This window comes from Etheostoma spectabile, chromosome 13 (assembly GCF_008692095.1).
Source record: "Etheostoma spectabile isolate EspeVRDwgs_2016 chromosome 13, UIUC_Espe_1.0, whole genome shotgun sequence".
NCBI classification, from domain to species: Eukaryota; Metazoa; Chordata; class Actinopteri; order Perciformes; family Percidae; genus Etheostoma; species Etheostoma spectabile.
In genome coordinates, this window is record NC_045745.1 from 12,306,455 (window position 1) to 12,320,469 (window position 14,015).

Consider the following 14,015-nt stretch of genomic DNA (forward strand, 5'->3'; position numbering starts at 1 on the left):
TATATATATATATATATATATATACAATCCATTTACATTTGCACACATAAAATGAGAAACTCATACTTAAATAAACAACATACAAACATGACATTATCACAAGCCTAAAAGAAATTTGGTCTGTTTTTTTACATCAAGAAGTTTTAAATTGATATTAAAAGTAAGGTTACTCCTATTGATTTTGATCAACTTCTCTCTTGGGCCACCCTTATGATACAATTTCCTCAAACACAGGATATTGTATATTGTAATTAGAAAATTGGCACAACACGTGCTGAGGACGTCCATGTTTCCCAGAGGAAGAAAGCGTGTTACCATTTATTGAATTTTACATTTCAGCCTTTATTATTGGTAGTTGTCTAAGAATAGCAAAAAGGATCCATGTGTTTTTTACTCTACACTTTTGTACTATAAGGTGTAAGGAACATTGCAGATATAGGGCAGTTCTTTAGACTTATAATTGGGTTACTAAAAGTATCACACCATCATTCTCAGTGTTTGAATGCCTGTCCTATCCATGGGATCCTACTAATGCTCTACATTTTTTATTTTCTTATTTTTTTTTAAATTTCAGGCCACAGCGGGTGAACTGGGTGAAAGTAGATGACGATGTGCCATCCCATGCCGTCATCACCGGCGGTGATCTTTACATTGAAAATCTAAACAAGTCCTACAACGGAACCTACCGCTGTGTGGCCTCCAACACAGTCGGGGAGTCTTTCGACGACTACATCCTCTACGTCTATGGTACGCTGGTCTAACACTGACCCTCCATCAAGTCACTATCTCTCTTTCTACTTCTATCTCTATATCTGCTTTTTCTTCTCTCAGAGATTGTCCCATGAACCTAAACACCAGCATCATTTTAATGTAGACTGATGATATTTACAACATTGGTGCGTTATTGGCACTGGTGCTCATTGCTAGCAGCTGTAGAACACTAAATGCTGAATCCATTAACATAATCCAAGGTCTGCAGACTATCTTTTAAATAAGTGTGTTTTAATTAGTGTTGGGTATCGTTTTGATTTTAACAATTGTGATTCCAATTCATCTTTTAGATTCTGGTTCTTATCGATTCTTGATTTGAGTTATTTATAAGGTGTGGCGTTGAAACGGGTCACATGATTATTTCACAGATAAGAGGAAACTTTTATTTTGACTCAATGGGGATTTACAGTTTTACGTTTTTTTAACGTAAAATAAAGCCACACTTCAAAGGGCTGCTTACTGTGCTGGATGACTGCAACACAACAAGTGCCTGGAAGCACAGGCGGCCACTACTGAAACCAAAACCTGTGCGTGTTAAATTTGGAGCCGCTAATCGGATTTGAAACCAAATTTTCCAAACGGTTCCAAAAAACAAAACATAAAACGATTCATTGTTATCGTAATTTTAAAAACAATTCCAAGTTGGAACCGGTTCTCGATACCCAATCCAATCTTAATTACAGAAGTGTGAGTGGACTCACAGTGTAATTTTAATCCCTCTCTGTTTCCAACTCCACTGTAGATATGGCTAATACCAAAAGTTTGTTGCTTCGCTCTGTCCACTTTGTTACCTTTCTGCCCTGCACATGGGATCCAGAAAAATGGGGTCCTGAGGTTGCATTAAGGCTATTTCACAGTAGCCGAGCTGGCATTCGCAAATGTGACGTTATGAGAGCGCCGAAACTGTTTATACACGCGCATGGTGGTCACAACACTAGTTGCACTCTTCTCTTGAACAGAGGTTCATGAGCAAAGGCTACCGACTTTGCTATTTCTATGGACTAGAAGAAGAAGAAAAAGGTAAACATTGGCAGAACTGGCAGCAGCATTGACGTCAATGCTTCGATTTGATTCAGTGACCTACCTCATTAGGTCAAGCCTTTCATTCACCATAAAACTCATCCTAACCCAGTACGTAGAGAGACTTGCAGTCATTCTGAGAGTCCTGGCATCCGGTTAACCTTGAGCTCCTTCAGGCTTCCTGTTTCTGCTTTGTCGCGCAGCTGAAACAAAATAGAGTGGTGAATGCCAGCGAGATCTACGTCACTTTTGACGTCGCATTGGCGCGTGCACGCTTGGATGCGTCAACTGTAAAACGGCCTGTAAGAATAATAGATGTTCAATCCATGAAAACGGTTTGGGCCTCTGATAAGAAGGCAAACTCATTACCATTATCATAACTACTCAAACTGCATTATATCAAATCTTTTCACCAGTGCTTGAAGCAGCACACCCACACCAAAGCAGCTCCTAGAGATGTTTTGAACACAATGCTATTTTCGCTACCAAAGAGGAGGTCATGTCCTTAGTATTGTGTGGGTCTCTCTCTGTATTGTTTAGTTATTTTAATGACCTAAAGCGGAGATCACGCTCTGCATTCACATACACATTTTACATTGTGGATTTTGAAGACTGGTTCTGACTACTTTCAGACCAAAATGTAAGAAAGGGATTGAGTGTTAAAGTGAAAAACCAACTGTGTGAAGAGGGCCTTGAAACAACATTTTGACTATCGGGTTATCCTTTAACCTGCCTCCACCTACTTCTGCCAGCTTTCTTTATTTATTTGGCTTCTTGTTGAAACATAGTCCTCTATGTCTCCATGGTTTTCCCTCATCCTCATAAGCATTGTCTTCACATGTTTGTGTACTGTTGATACCAGTAACATTTGTTTTCTGAGCAGGGCATTGCAGTCTAATGTGCTCATTTTCCCCTGGCCAAAATGACTTTACTATCGCTTTTGGTAGACCCTGAGCCAGCAGAGAAATTATTTGGCGGAGGGAATTAACAGAGTGAAAAGGCTTTTTTTTAATCTAGCGGGGGAAAAGGGACTCTCAATGGCTGACGGACACCAGCTGAATGGATGTTATTTACAGCAGAGCGACTTGCTGTGCTAATGATGAGTGCAATTAAACAACAGAGATACAGTTGAAAACCAGTAAAGAGCTTACTGCCACCTGCTTTATTACAGCTGTTAGTCTACACGAAATGCAGTGTAAGCCTGTTTGTATATTTTTCTGGTTCAATCTTTGTGAGAATCAGATTGACACATACATCTTTGAATTGAAGACATTTTCCTTCTACAATAATTAGTCTGCAATTTAGGTTTAATGCTAAAATCAGAATCAGGATTAATTCTATTGCTAAGCAAAGGGATGAACAACTTCAACTTATTTTGACAAAGTGTTTCAATTTTACAATAGTTTAGGATTAAAAGTGGAGTATTAAAATTTGAAGCGAGGTGTGTGTGTGTGTGTGTGTGTGTGTGTGTGTGTGTGTGTGTGTGTGTGTGTGTGTGTGTGTGTGTGTGTGTGTGTGTGTGTGTGTGTGTGTGTGTGTGTGTGTGTGTGAGAATGAAAAAGCGTTTATAATCAGATCAACTAGAGGACACATAAAAGACCATCGATAAGAGCAGTTATTTTACTTTAAATCACATTCTTGCTCACGTTCATACAATGGATGAATTTTCTGGTAATTGTTGCAGGCTTTTTGTACGTCTCTCTCCCCGGGCCTAAATAAAAAAATCCCATGATGAGGGATGCAAGGCGCCCCTCTCTCAACCACCCACACATCCTCCCATGGTGAGAGAAAGACAAAGATAAACACGGTAATGCAACATGTGGGCAACTAAAAGCCTTGCACAAAATAAAAAAATAAAAAAACAGCCACCATTAAAACCACAGAAGGCCTTCATCCTTTTAGAGCTAGTCTTTTGATGACTTTGATGTGTCGGTGGCTCCCACATTACTAATACTGACTGTAATTCAACAGCAAATCATGCCGAACCTTCGCCTTGCTAATGGGAAGACAGGATGTTGTGGCTGAGCTGTCAGAAGCTGATTCTCACATTACGTTCCAGACCTCCCACCACTGCACACATCACCTCCTGCTCCTGCACCGCCACCACCATGCACACACACACACCTGTAGTCAACCATTAACGTTAACAGAAGCTAGGAGGAGGCCATATATGTATAGACACACACTCCCATGTAGGAAATCAGACAAGCAGCAGGTGCGGCAGCATGTTCAATCATACAGTGGTGAAATTAAGCATCTGGTTCTGGTCACAAGAATTATAGACCAGCCTTGGATTTGCTTTTTAGAGTGCTTTTCATGAAAATAAAAAAGAGTAGGATGGACATTTCCATTTAAATCAACACAGCTGGATGGTCAGCAGGGCAAGGACAACTTTGTGTACTGTTGCAAAGAATGGTGACAGTTGTAGTTGGCTAAGTCATTCTATTTCTATAGTCGATGCACAATGCTGAGTGCCAGTTTCTTTTAAACTAGTCAGATTACCATGGCAAACAGTTCACTGTCCGGTCTACTCTCATTCTACTTCTGTAGTCATTTCACAGACAATGCAGTGGTTTTTAACAAACTCCGGAGCGTTTGCTGTTAATTGTGGTTTATTTGGGGTGGTGTGAAAGCTGTCAATAGAACTCCGGTGCTGACTATACAACGGGGCCAAGACTGCCTGAAAATCTGGTCGGCTTCCAGGTGTGGTTTATTCGAGGAATGAAAGCAAAACAAAATATGCCCAGGATTTACTGAAAGTAGATATAGTTGAGAACTAATAAATTCACCAGCTGATTGTGAACTGTCAGCAAAGCGATCTCTGGGTCTGTAAGTGGTCTGTAACTTACAGTTGTACAAGATCAGTTGGTAACCACGGTAACATGTATGCAATTCACCACATGGATTAGTGCTTGCGTTCTACCCTGTGTATTTTATACAATACCCCCATACAAAGTGAGTAGAAGAAGTGAAACTTTGTGACCACTCCACTCAGTAACCAAACTAAATCTAACACTTAGACTGAAATGCAATAAAGACATGCTAATTGTAGTCCTTAAAATTGAATCACCATACCTCTAGGCTATACCAGAAAAAAATAACATGTAGTTCAAATGCAGCAAGCAAGGTAAGGAACAATCCAAAAATTATAAAAATGTCAAGATTTCTTTTTTTTAATTAAAAAGTAAAATTCCAGCGACAATATCAATGCAAGCTCCCAAATTGTACAGTACATTACAGCTGTCTAATGTAATAATAAAGTCTGCATGGCAGCGTCACTCCCCCTTTTAACAGCCAGAACAAACGCAGTAATGGCCAGCATCTCCTCTAATACATCTAGTTCTCGGGTATTGTGACCCTAAGTGATGGAGAGCACAGTGAGAGTGGCTGACACTTACAATGTTAACAGCGAAAATAATTCAGTATGTACGGCTCTAACTCTCACTGCCGTTCTTACTTCACAGGTTAAGAAAACACAACCATCAGGGTTTTCCTCTCGCAGTCGAGCGAGACTCAGTGCCTAGGGGTTTCAAGTTGTTTACAGGCTGTTGCTTACCCAATAACCGAGTTCTCTTCCTCACTGCTCTTTCACCAGCACTGGCTTCATTGGAAACCGGCAGCATGTTTAGTGACCCTGTTGCTCTCTGTCGCCTTCTTACTTATTTTACACTTCTTCTCCATTGAAGCACATGGGAGTTTTTCCACAAGTCACTGTTAGCTCTTAAAGAGAATCTTACATTTATTACAGGAATGCATAGTGTTCCACAACAAACTATTCAAGCTCCAAGCGCTATTAGTTTGCTGAAATTGCACTTGAGTGGAAGGGCAATTGCTTGTGTAAAATGTTATGAGGAGGAAAAGAAATTAATCAGGACCAAAACAAATTTCCATGGAAGTTATTTTTTGTAATTCAGTCTGTCTCTTATAAAACACTTGGATTTATCTCTCCCGTATTAATTCATGCCATTGCAGTGGTAATTTGGGGGAAGATTCTATAACTTTAGATTCCAACATTCATCTCTCCTCTGTCATATGGAAGGATTATGTCACAGTGGTTGTGGTCCTGAATTTCACTTATTTGATTACACTTAAAATATCACAACACCAAATATTTCTACATCTCTACTCATGTCTCCAATATGTTTATGTCCAACAAATCCACACAATATTTATGTTTCCACCATGTAGAGATTCCAAAATAACCCAGCTTGGAGAACATACCATTCAGTCTTTTGTCCTTTATTGTGTGAATGCTGATTTAGCTGAAAATGGGACTTACGGCAGCTATTGGCCAAGCGTCCGTGCTTGCTCGAGATAACAGAACCGGATTTGTTCAGGTCCCCTGTGTTACCCCCTGACCAATCGGCTATCCTAACCTTAACCACACAAGGTCAATGCCTAACTCCAACCAATCGGGCTGCCTCATAGGGCGGGACTTGCCTAGAACTGCTCTGGGATCCATAATAACACAAACCATGCACATTTATCTTGTGGGTTTTCCGAGGAAATCAAATTTCTGATTAGTTGACGACGAATTGAGGCAGAGTCTCTCAACTGCTGACAAATTGCCACTGTGTCGCTTGCTGTGCCACTGCTGTAACACCTACGACTTCCATACAATAAGGCTATTATTCAGCTTTTTAAAGACATATTAATTAAAACAATTATCACTTTTCCACATTTCCACAACTTCATCTTCTTCTTATACATTTTAACCAGCATTCCAGTGTATTTTTAGAATTAGCTTTTCAAAAAAAAAACTTTAATTATTCCTCCTCTTTTTTACGTAAGTGGTGTCAACTTGTCAAGAAAATTTATACTAATTAAAACCATTCCCCATTTTCCAATTATTCTCACTGCTTCAATTTCTTTTAACGGATGTAAGCTATTAATCCAGTTTAGCTTTAGCAATTTAGCTGTTCAGCATACACATTTTCTAGTGAACTGAAGATGAAAGCCTGAACTCTTAATCTTTAGCCTAGACTTTGTACAGTAAGGGGGCATTATTACTGTAAACCAGGCCTCATATGCCACTAAGGGTTCTAAACTGTACATGAGGTCCAACCTAACTTACTTTTGACAAAAAAAATAAAAAATACATCAAAAACTAAAATCTGCAGGGAGTATTTGAATGATACATTTGTCATTGTTACGTTATATTTATTACTTTTTTAGGCCTTACGCAACCTTTCTCTGGAAAAATCAAATTAAAGGCGAAAGTTCCAAGACACACAATAGGCCAATATTTTATACACTTTTACACAACATTGGCCTCCCCAAATGTCACTTTGAGTCAAGGTAAAGCCTCTCATCACAGCAGCTGTCAGGACTCACTGGTTTGGATTTCACCGGGGCCAAGGACACATCATGAAGGGGACATGGAAAAAGTACACAAACTGAATACAGAAAAAATAGAAGAAACCTTGGGAAGGATCAGCTATAGTTAACCCTTGCGGGGCTAAGACGTAGTAATTGGATACAAAAGAAAAAGAAAAATACTTTCTGATGACATAACAGCAGTACACAAATTTTGTGTCTGGCAGGATTTAGTCACGCTACACTATAAAATACTTTTTTATGCAACACTATACTTTACTATATTATACTGCTCTGCAATGTCTGAGTATACTTTGGCTGCGTTTCATTTGAGGTTCAACCCACAATGCATGCAGCTATGGATTTGGTACAAGAAAATAAATCCACGACAGTGATGTACAACCACCAAAACTCCTGTTGCTGACCACCCAAGAAGGAGAAGATGAATAAATCAAATAAATACATTTCAACTTATTAGTTGACAAACGTGTAATATAAATAATGTCAATTCACATTTACGTTATAGTTTTTCATTTTCACCAAACCTCATTGAAATTAGTCCGCAGGTGTTTATGACATGTAAAAAGCATTAATACTTTTTATAAATAATATTTGTAAAGCACCTTTCATGCGAGAAAAGCTTTACAATAAGGAAATTGCTTGACATAAGCAGACATAGAATGGACATACAAACCGGGATAGAATGCCATCATTTATAGAAACTAAGATCGAAAAAAAAAGCACTTGAAGCCGTAGCGCTTAGCATACAACTGGCGGTTGATCCGTATAGTTTGGGCTGAAAGTGAACAAGGGCAGGTGCGTTCCATTTCGATCCCCCTCTGATACCCCTGCCCACTTGCCCTCTGCTCTCCATGTAGCCTCCGTGCCATGTCTGCTATGAAGTCATACCAAGGGCCGAGGAGAGGCATGTTGAAACACTAATGCAACACAGCCTTTGTCCACAGCCTTAGCATTAGTTTCCATTCAATGAGAGTTGAAGTGCTCATATTATGCTTATCTTCAGGTCCGTCATTGTATTTAGAGGTTGTAGCATAATAGGTTTATGTGGTTTAATTTTCCAAAAATACCAAAAAATTGTAGCTCCTCTTTTCATCCTGTGTGTTGAGCGCTACAGAGTGAGGCATCACACTTCTGTTCCATCTTTGATGAGAGTCGCACATGTGCAGTACCTAGGTAAGGACTACTAGCCAGTCAGAAGCAGAGTATGAGGGCGAGCCACGCTAGCAGTTAGGCGAGCATTACAACGTGTGTTACAAAGTGATGCATGTTTGTCACGGAAGTAAAAGCTAGATTACAGTAGATGTGTTTGGAGTAGTTTGTGAAGAGTGTTGGAGATGATAAGACCCTTTGGGGTGGACTTTGGGCTTTTTCACTTTGTAAACGTGTACAAAAAGATATATTACACAATAAAGGATAGGGAAAAAACAAAAAGCATAATATGAGCACTTTAAGTCATTGTCATTATGTGGCACATTTTAGAAGCAAGTTCTTTTGGTTTATGGATTTAAGATGTTTTTTTTCCCTACGTATCATCAATTACTCTGTGCTGAAGGTACTTTTTTCAGGTTTTTTGTCTTGTTGATATTGCGTTTTACGTGATAACTGGCACTGTGCAGATATGGAGTGTTTCTCTCATCCGGTGCTCATGTGGAGTTCTTTTACTCACCAGTTTCAGCAGGAATGATTCCTGTCAAGCTGTGTCTCAGAGCTTCCTGCAGTCCATGCTCGATTCGTTTAGACCAGAAACACTGATCCATAATCCTCGTCAGTAAACAAGGCCCGGAAACAAATGCTGCCTGTCACATTTGAAAGTCGATAAGCTCCAGTGTTCTTTGATACATTGCACAGACTTGGCACAAAAAATAAAAAGTGTATTCGGAAAATTGTCTTTCTTTTAATCTTCCTTTTTAATCTTTTTTCCTGCTATATTTTTAATGAGTTGTTGACTCTGATGATCCCAAACATCTGCTGGACCCTCACAGTTCATGATAGGATAAAACCAATTAGACAGCACCACCCCCGAGCTGGAGTTTTGTGGCTCTCAAGCCTGTGTGAAACTCATCAGCTCAGGCTTCATCTGCCAGCCGACTTCCCAATGGGTAATTTCTCCCCGCCTTTGTCTGCACATGGATGTGTACAGTACAGCCTTTTGTATTGTCAAGGTTGTCTTAAAAAGAACAGAATTTTTGGTAGATTGAAAAACATACCGTAGATCAATAGATTTTGCGTACCATTCCAAATCAACTGAAGGCCTTCATTAGAATTTTTAAATTTGCTTCAGGCAGCGTTCTGAGGGGCTAACCAGACCTCTCTGCCTTGTATTCAAATGGCTTGATAAATTTTTCTTCAAGTGCAAAGAATAGATGATTTACGATTGTGAAATAATTTGTACATTAACTATGAACAACTTCTGCCCTCAGGGAAGACTAATTTTCAATGATAAACAACCTTTGTGCCCTGAGAGAAGACATCCTACGCCTATAAACATAATTATTTTATTATCTCTTGAATGTGACTGCGAGATGTATTGCATTTTCAATTTGCAGTGATTTCCTAGTGAAAATACCTTTATTTGGAACATTTAGAATTATTGGTATACATGTGTGGTTTGTCATTACAGTAATGCAATGACAATAAATGTGACAAAAGACTGTTAATGCAAAAAGGTAATCATAGTGCCACCCCCCTTTAATACAGCTGTCTGAGAAAACCTACATTGTGCTGCTTATTCAGTTGCAGTTAATAATGGAACCCAGCACTTCTCTTAACCATATAAAGTACATATGGCCCATGAAAATTAACTTATAGGCGTATTAACAATATATATATATCAACTTTTGTTCCATTATGGAGTCAGGTTCCTTGAATTGAATTGTGTTATCTACAGTATGTCTCTATAATGGCAATCCATTTGAAGGATTAAGCTGGTGTTAGTCAGATATTTCATTGTCAACAAATCAAATGAAGAAACCAAAACCATGTATTAGGGTCTTTTCACGCATTAAGTCCAAACCTGAGCAAAGGGTCCGTTTTTTATTACATTGTCTACATTACATTGTCTAGTTTTTGTTTCACATTGCAATTGTGCGAGCACACCAAAAGAACTCAACAGGATGTCATGCGTCTCCCTGTCCTCATCATCGATTGGTTTGTAGACCGGCTCATCCACCCTATCATTCCACCTATTGTGTCTCTCTCTCATCATCTCGAACCTTTGTAATTTTCTCCAACTGACTCTTAATAACAAAACAAAACCAGAACGCAGCCCAGACATGCCCAGTGGAAAATGAAGGTAAGCCAGCTGAAGTTGTTCTCAGGAACAATTTGGCCGGCTCCTGATTAGAATAGGTGTGTGTTTTCCTCAAGGTCTCTGAGGTGGATCAAAAGTAAGGCAGGGAAAGTAACAGTTTATAATTGTAAATATTGACGAGATGTGTACATGGGGATGTACATGGTCTATGGGCAAGGAAAGTAATAGCAGCTGTGATTCTGTCATTTGTGCCACCTGCAAGAAATAAGCATTACAGCTGCAGCTTGTTCAGTTTTCTATCCATTGTTGTGTCCAATAATACTACAGCATAGATGCAAAGTCCTACCATGCGCCATGACATAACAAAGTGTGACACTGCACACAGATGGTGAATGCTAAAAACAGCACATCCTCTGGTCTTCCCTCTCCTTCCCCTTCTCTGTCCATACACATTTCCTTTTCTTGCCTTCTTATAACATCTAATTTCATTAAAGTGTGGACAATCCTTCCTTCTTATCAAGAGCCAGGCCTAACTTGTTTTATTTCAACACCTTTGAATAACTCCAAAAGATTTTTCAGTCCATTCCCAGGCAATCAGAGCAGCATGGGAGGTCTTTAAGCAAGCAGCACTGCCAGCGGCTTCATATCAGTGCAGCCCTGCCACTGCAACAAGGAAAATGTCACTTTTGATATCTCCCCCTGGTCATTGTCAGGGCGGGGAGTCTAACCCGGATAATGAAGTAAAAAAGGAAAAGCTGTGGGAGGAAAAATGGTCTCTGGTCAAAGTCTGTGTACTCAACAACTCTGCTTGATGCCTTTTTTTTAAAATTAGTTTTGTGTGTATTATTTCCCTCCTGTTTTTCATTCTTTGTGTCATTATGTTTGAGTTTACACTTCAGATTTTGCTTTTTGTTGTTGCCAGTATCCTCACCAACTTCGTACTCTTCTCCTTGGAGATATTAGGAATGCACAGACACGTTTGTTCGTCAAGATAGCTCAGTGCATAACAACGACAGCATAAGTACAACAGCAGCATGTGTTACTGATTAGACATTTAATCACTTCTAACAACTGTGTGCTCGCTGTTGTCAGTATTTCATGTCATGGTTTGTAGCCTGTGAATAGGCATAAAAGGAAGAAAAGTTCCCAACAAATACTTTGATCAGCTCTGACGGTACAAGGCCAGATGATGTGTTGCAGTGTCATCGTAGTGTGTACTATATTTAATGCACTGCCATTGCCAATTTATCAAAAGGTCTGCAGTCAAACTTAAAGTGACACACACGCACGTTGACACACAATGAGCTGTTGATCATAAATCAACCGGCAATACCATTTTTTTTACACTGACTTTACTTTATCTTCATTGCTTTTTATACTCATTTGTTCCCCCCGTGTTTGTCATGTATTTGTCCTCTCATCCAGATGCTCCCACCACTACCCCTATACCCACCACAGCCACAACCACTACCACCACCATCACCACCACCACTATCTCCTTCCCTGAAGCCAATCAAGGTACAGTATTATCCTCACACAACTGTTTTATCTTTTGTGTGTGTGTGTGTGTGTGTGTGTGTGTGTGTGTGTGTGTGTGTGTGTGTGTGTGTGTGCGTGTGCGCGCGCGCGCTCCCTTATCCTCCACACAACCTTGAATCACTCCATATATCTCCATCTTCATGCCACAATGGAAGTCATATTCATATGCATGTTTCTTTATCCAGAGGTTAAGGTTACCCGTTTTCTTTCATTAATAATTGTTTATTTTTTTTACAGTTAATTCCAAATTCTCTCTGTTATTAAACAGGCTAAAAAATAATGCCTAAGGCTGCAAAATGAATTCAACTTTCCATCCACTGATACTGAGAAAGCTAAAATACAACAACAACTAGTAAGTGGATCTTATGTTGCAATTACTTGGTCACACATACTAAAGCCAAGGACAAGAATAACTTTCATGCTCAAGATTAGTTCAACATCTTGGCAAGTGTGCTTAATAGAAGTTCAAATACAAGAAGAAGATCAATAGAATTCTCATGTCAATATGTTATATTTGAACTTTTGACAGATGGCCAGATGTTTCCCCGTTTCCAAGCTTTACTTAATGCTAAGCTAACCATGTCCTAACTCCAGCTTCATTCTTAACATATATTTACATATTTGTTTAGGTTATCGTGTCTTTGACATTATTTGTGTTTCTTTTGCAGTAATTTGCTTTATTGTTTATTTCCTTATAATAAGTGTAACGCTTCACCCAGTTCACCAAATTCCTTGTAAGTGTTACTTACTTAGAAATCAGTCTCAACTGCTCAGAGTGAAGTGCTTCTACAAGCTTTTCTACCTTTTAACTGTGTGGGTGTTGCGTTAAGAGGACAAATAGTAGGCCATGGCCGCACTTGCGTTGCTTGGTTGTCAATACAACCTAGTGGCCGTAAAATACGGTCCATACACTGCTTTGTTCCCTAAATCCTTTAAAAAAAAGTCCTGGTCTGTTTTTTTCACCAAAGAAATACATTCATTACAGTTGTAAATAGCAGTGTGATATACCCTGACCTGGCATGATTTGAAAAGTAAACAAATAGAAGGCTATGAATGATGAACCATTGGATACTATGATAATTGGGTGAGTTGGATAATTGTTCTATAACATTTAGTCACTGCAGACACAATAATTGGCTTTTATATGAAACACATCAATCATTCATAAGGTCCATTATGGATCATACTCTAGGTGGGTTGTGGGAAGAGGGTGGCAGTGGGGATGAACAATATCTGACATGAGACACTTGGAAATTAGGCCCTTTTCAAATAAGCAAATTTATCTGGCTCTTACAGAAACAGAACTTGGGGCTATTGTGAGTATAAATCTCCAAAGGGCGTAGATTGAAAACATCACGTTATGCCTGAACTCAGAAATCAGCCTCAGCTCCAAATGCAATCAAAGCCTCTCTGACAGACCGCTCAATTGGAACAAATCTCACAAGGCTGGCAGAAATCACAGGCATTGTGCTTGATTATGCCATCTGATTGGATTAAAGAGAATATCTACCTATGCAGGCTGATTGCTCCTTTGCCTCAGATCAAGGAGGCTAGAGTCTGCACAGACCTGTTCTGTAATAGCTATTTTGACTGATTCACACTAGGATCTCTACTGATTATTCCTAATGTGCCTGCTGAGAATAATAAGGTTACTTTCAAGGTAAATAATAACACTAAAGATGTTTATTTTTTGAAGATTATTTGCACAAAATGTGTGAATTAGGCAATAAATAAAAGTGAGGTTATGTAATTTTTAACCCCCAAAAAATGTTACATAGCAAAAGATGAATTTCTAAGAACTTAAATGCCCTTTTTCTCAATAGGACTCACTTACAGGTTTTGATGCAACATTCTATTTGGTCTGGTATGACCAGTTGTTTACAATGTCATTGAATTTAAGATGACAGTGCTACGTGGATTATATCCTTTAAATGCAATTACCACTTGTGGCCACAGTTTCCGCTGTTGATAAACTCTTCCATTGTCTCAATTTAACTTCTGCATTTGGCAAAACAGAGTCACAAAACGTCACTTCTTAGGGCCAATTCACATTATACGTGGCATGCGCTGTGCTCACCTCCGATGGGGAGTGAAACAT

The 14,015-nt window shown here is 39.2% G+C and overlaps 1 protein-coding gene across 1 annotated transcript in view; it reads left to right on the forward strand.

The window, feature by feature from the left end:
- LOC116700210 (cell adhesion molecule 1-like) overlaps positions 1 to 14,015 on the forward strand; it is a 393,444-nt gene that overhangs the window by 332,906 nt on the left and 46,523 nt on the right. Inside the window, 2 exon segments of the mRNA XM_032533207.1 lie at positions 575 to 747; positions 11,804 to 11,896. Of these exon segments, the coding sequence (XP_032389098.1) occupies positions 575 to 747; positions 11,804 to 11,896 (266 nt within the window).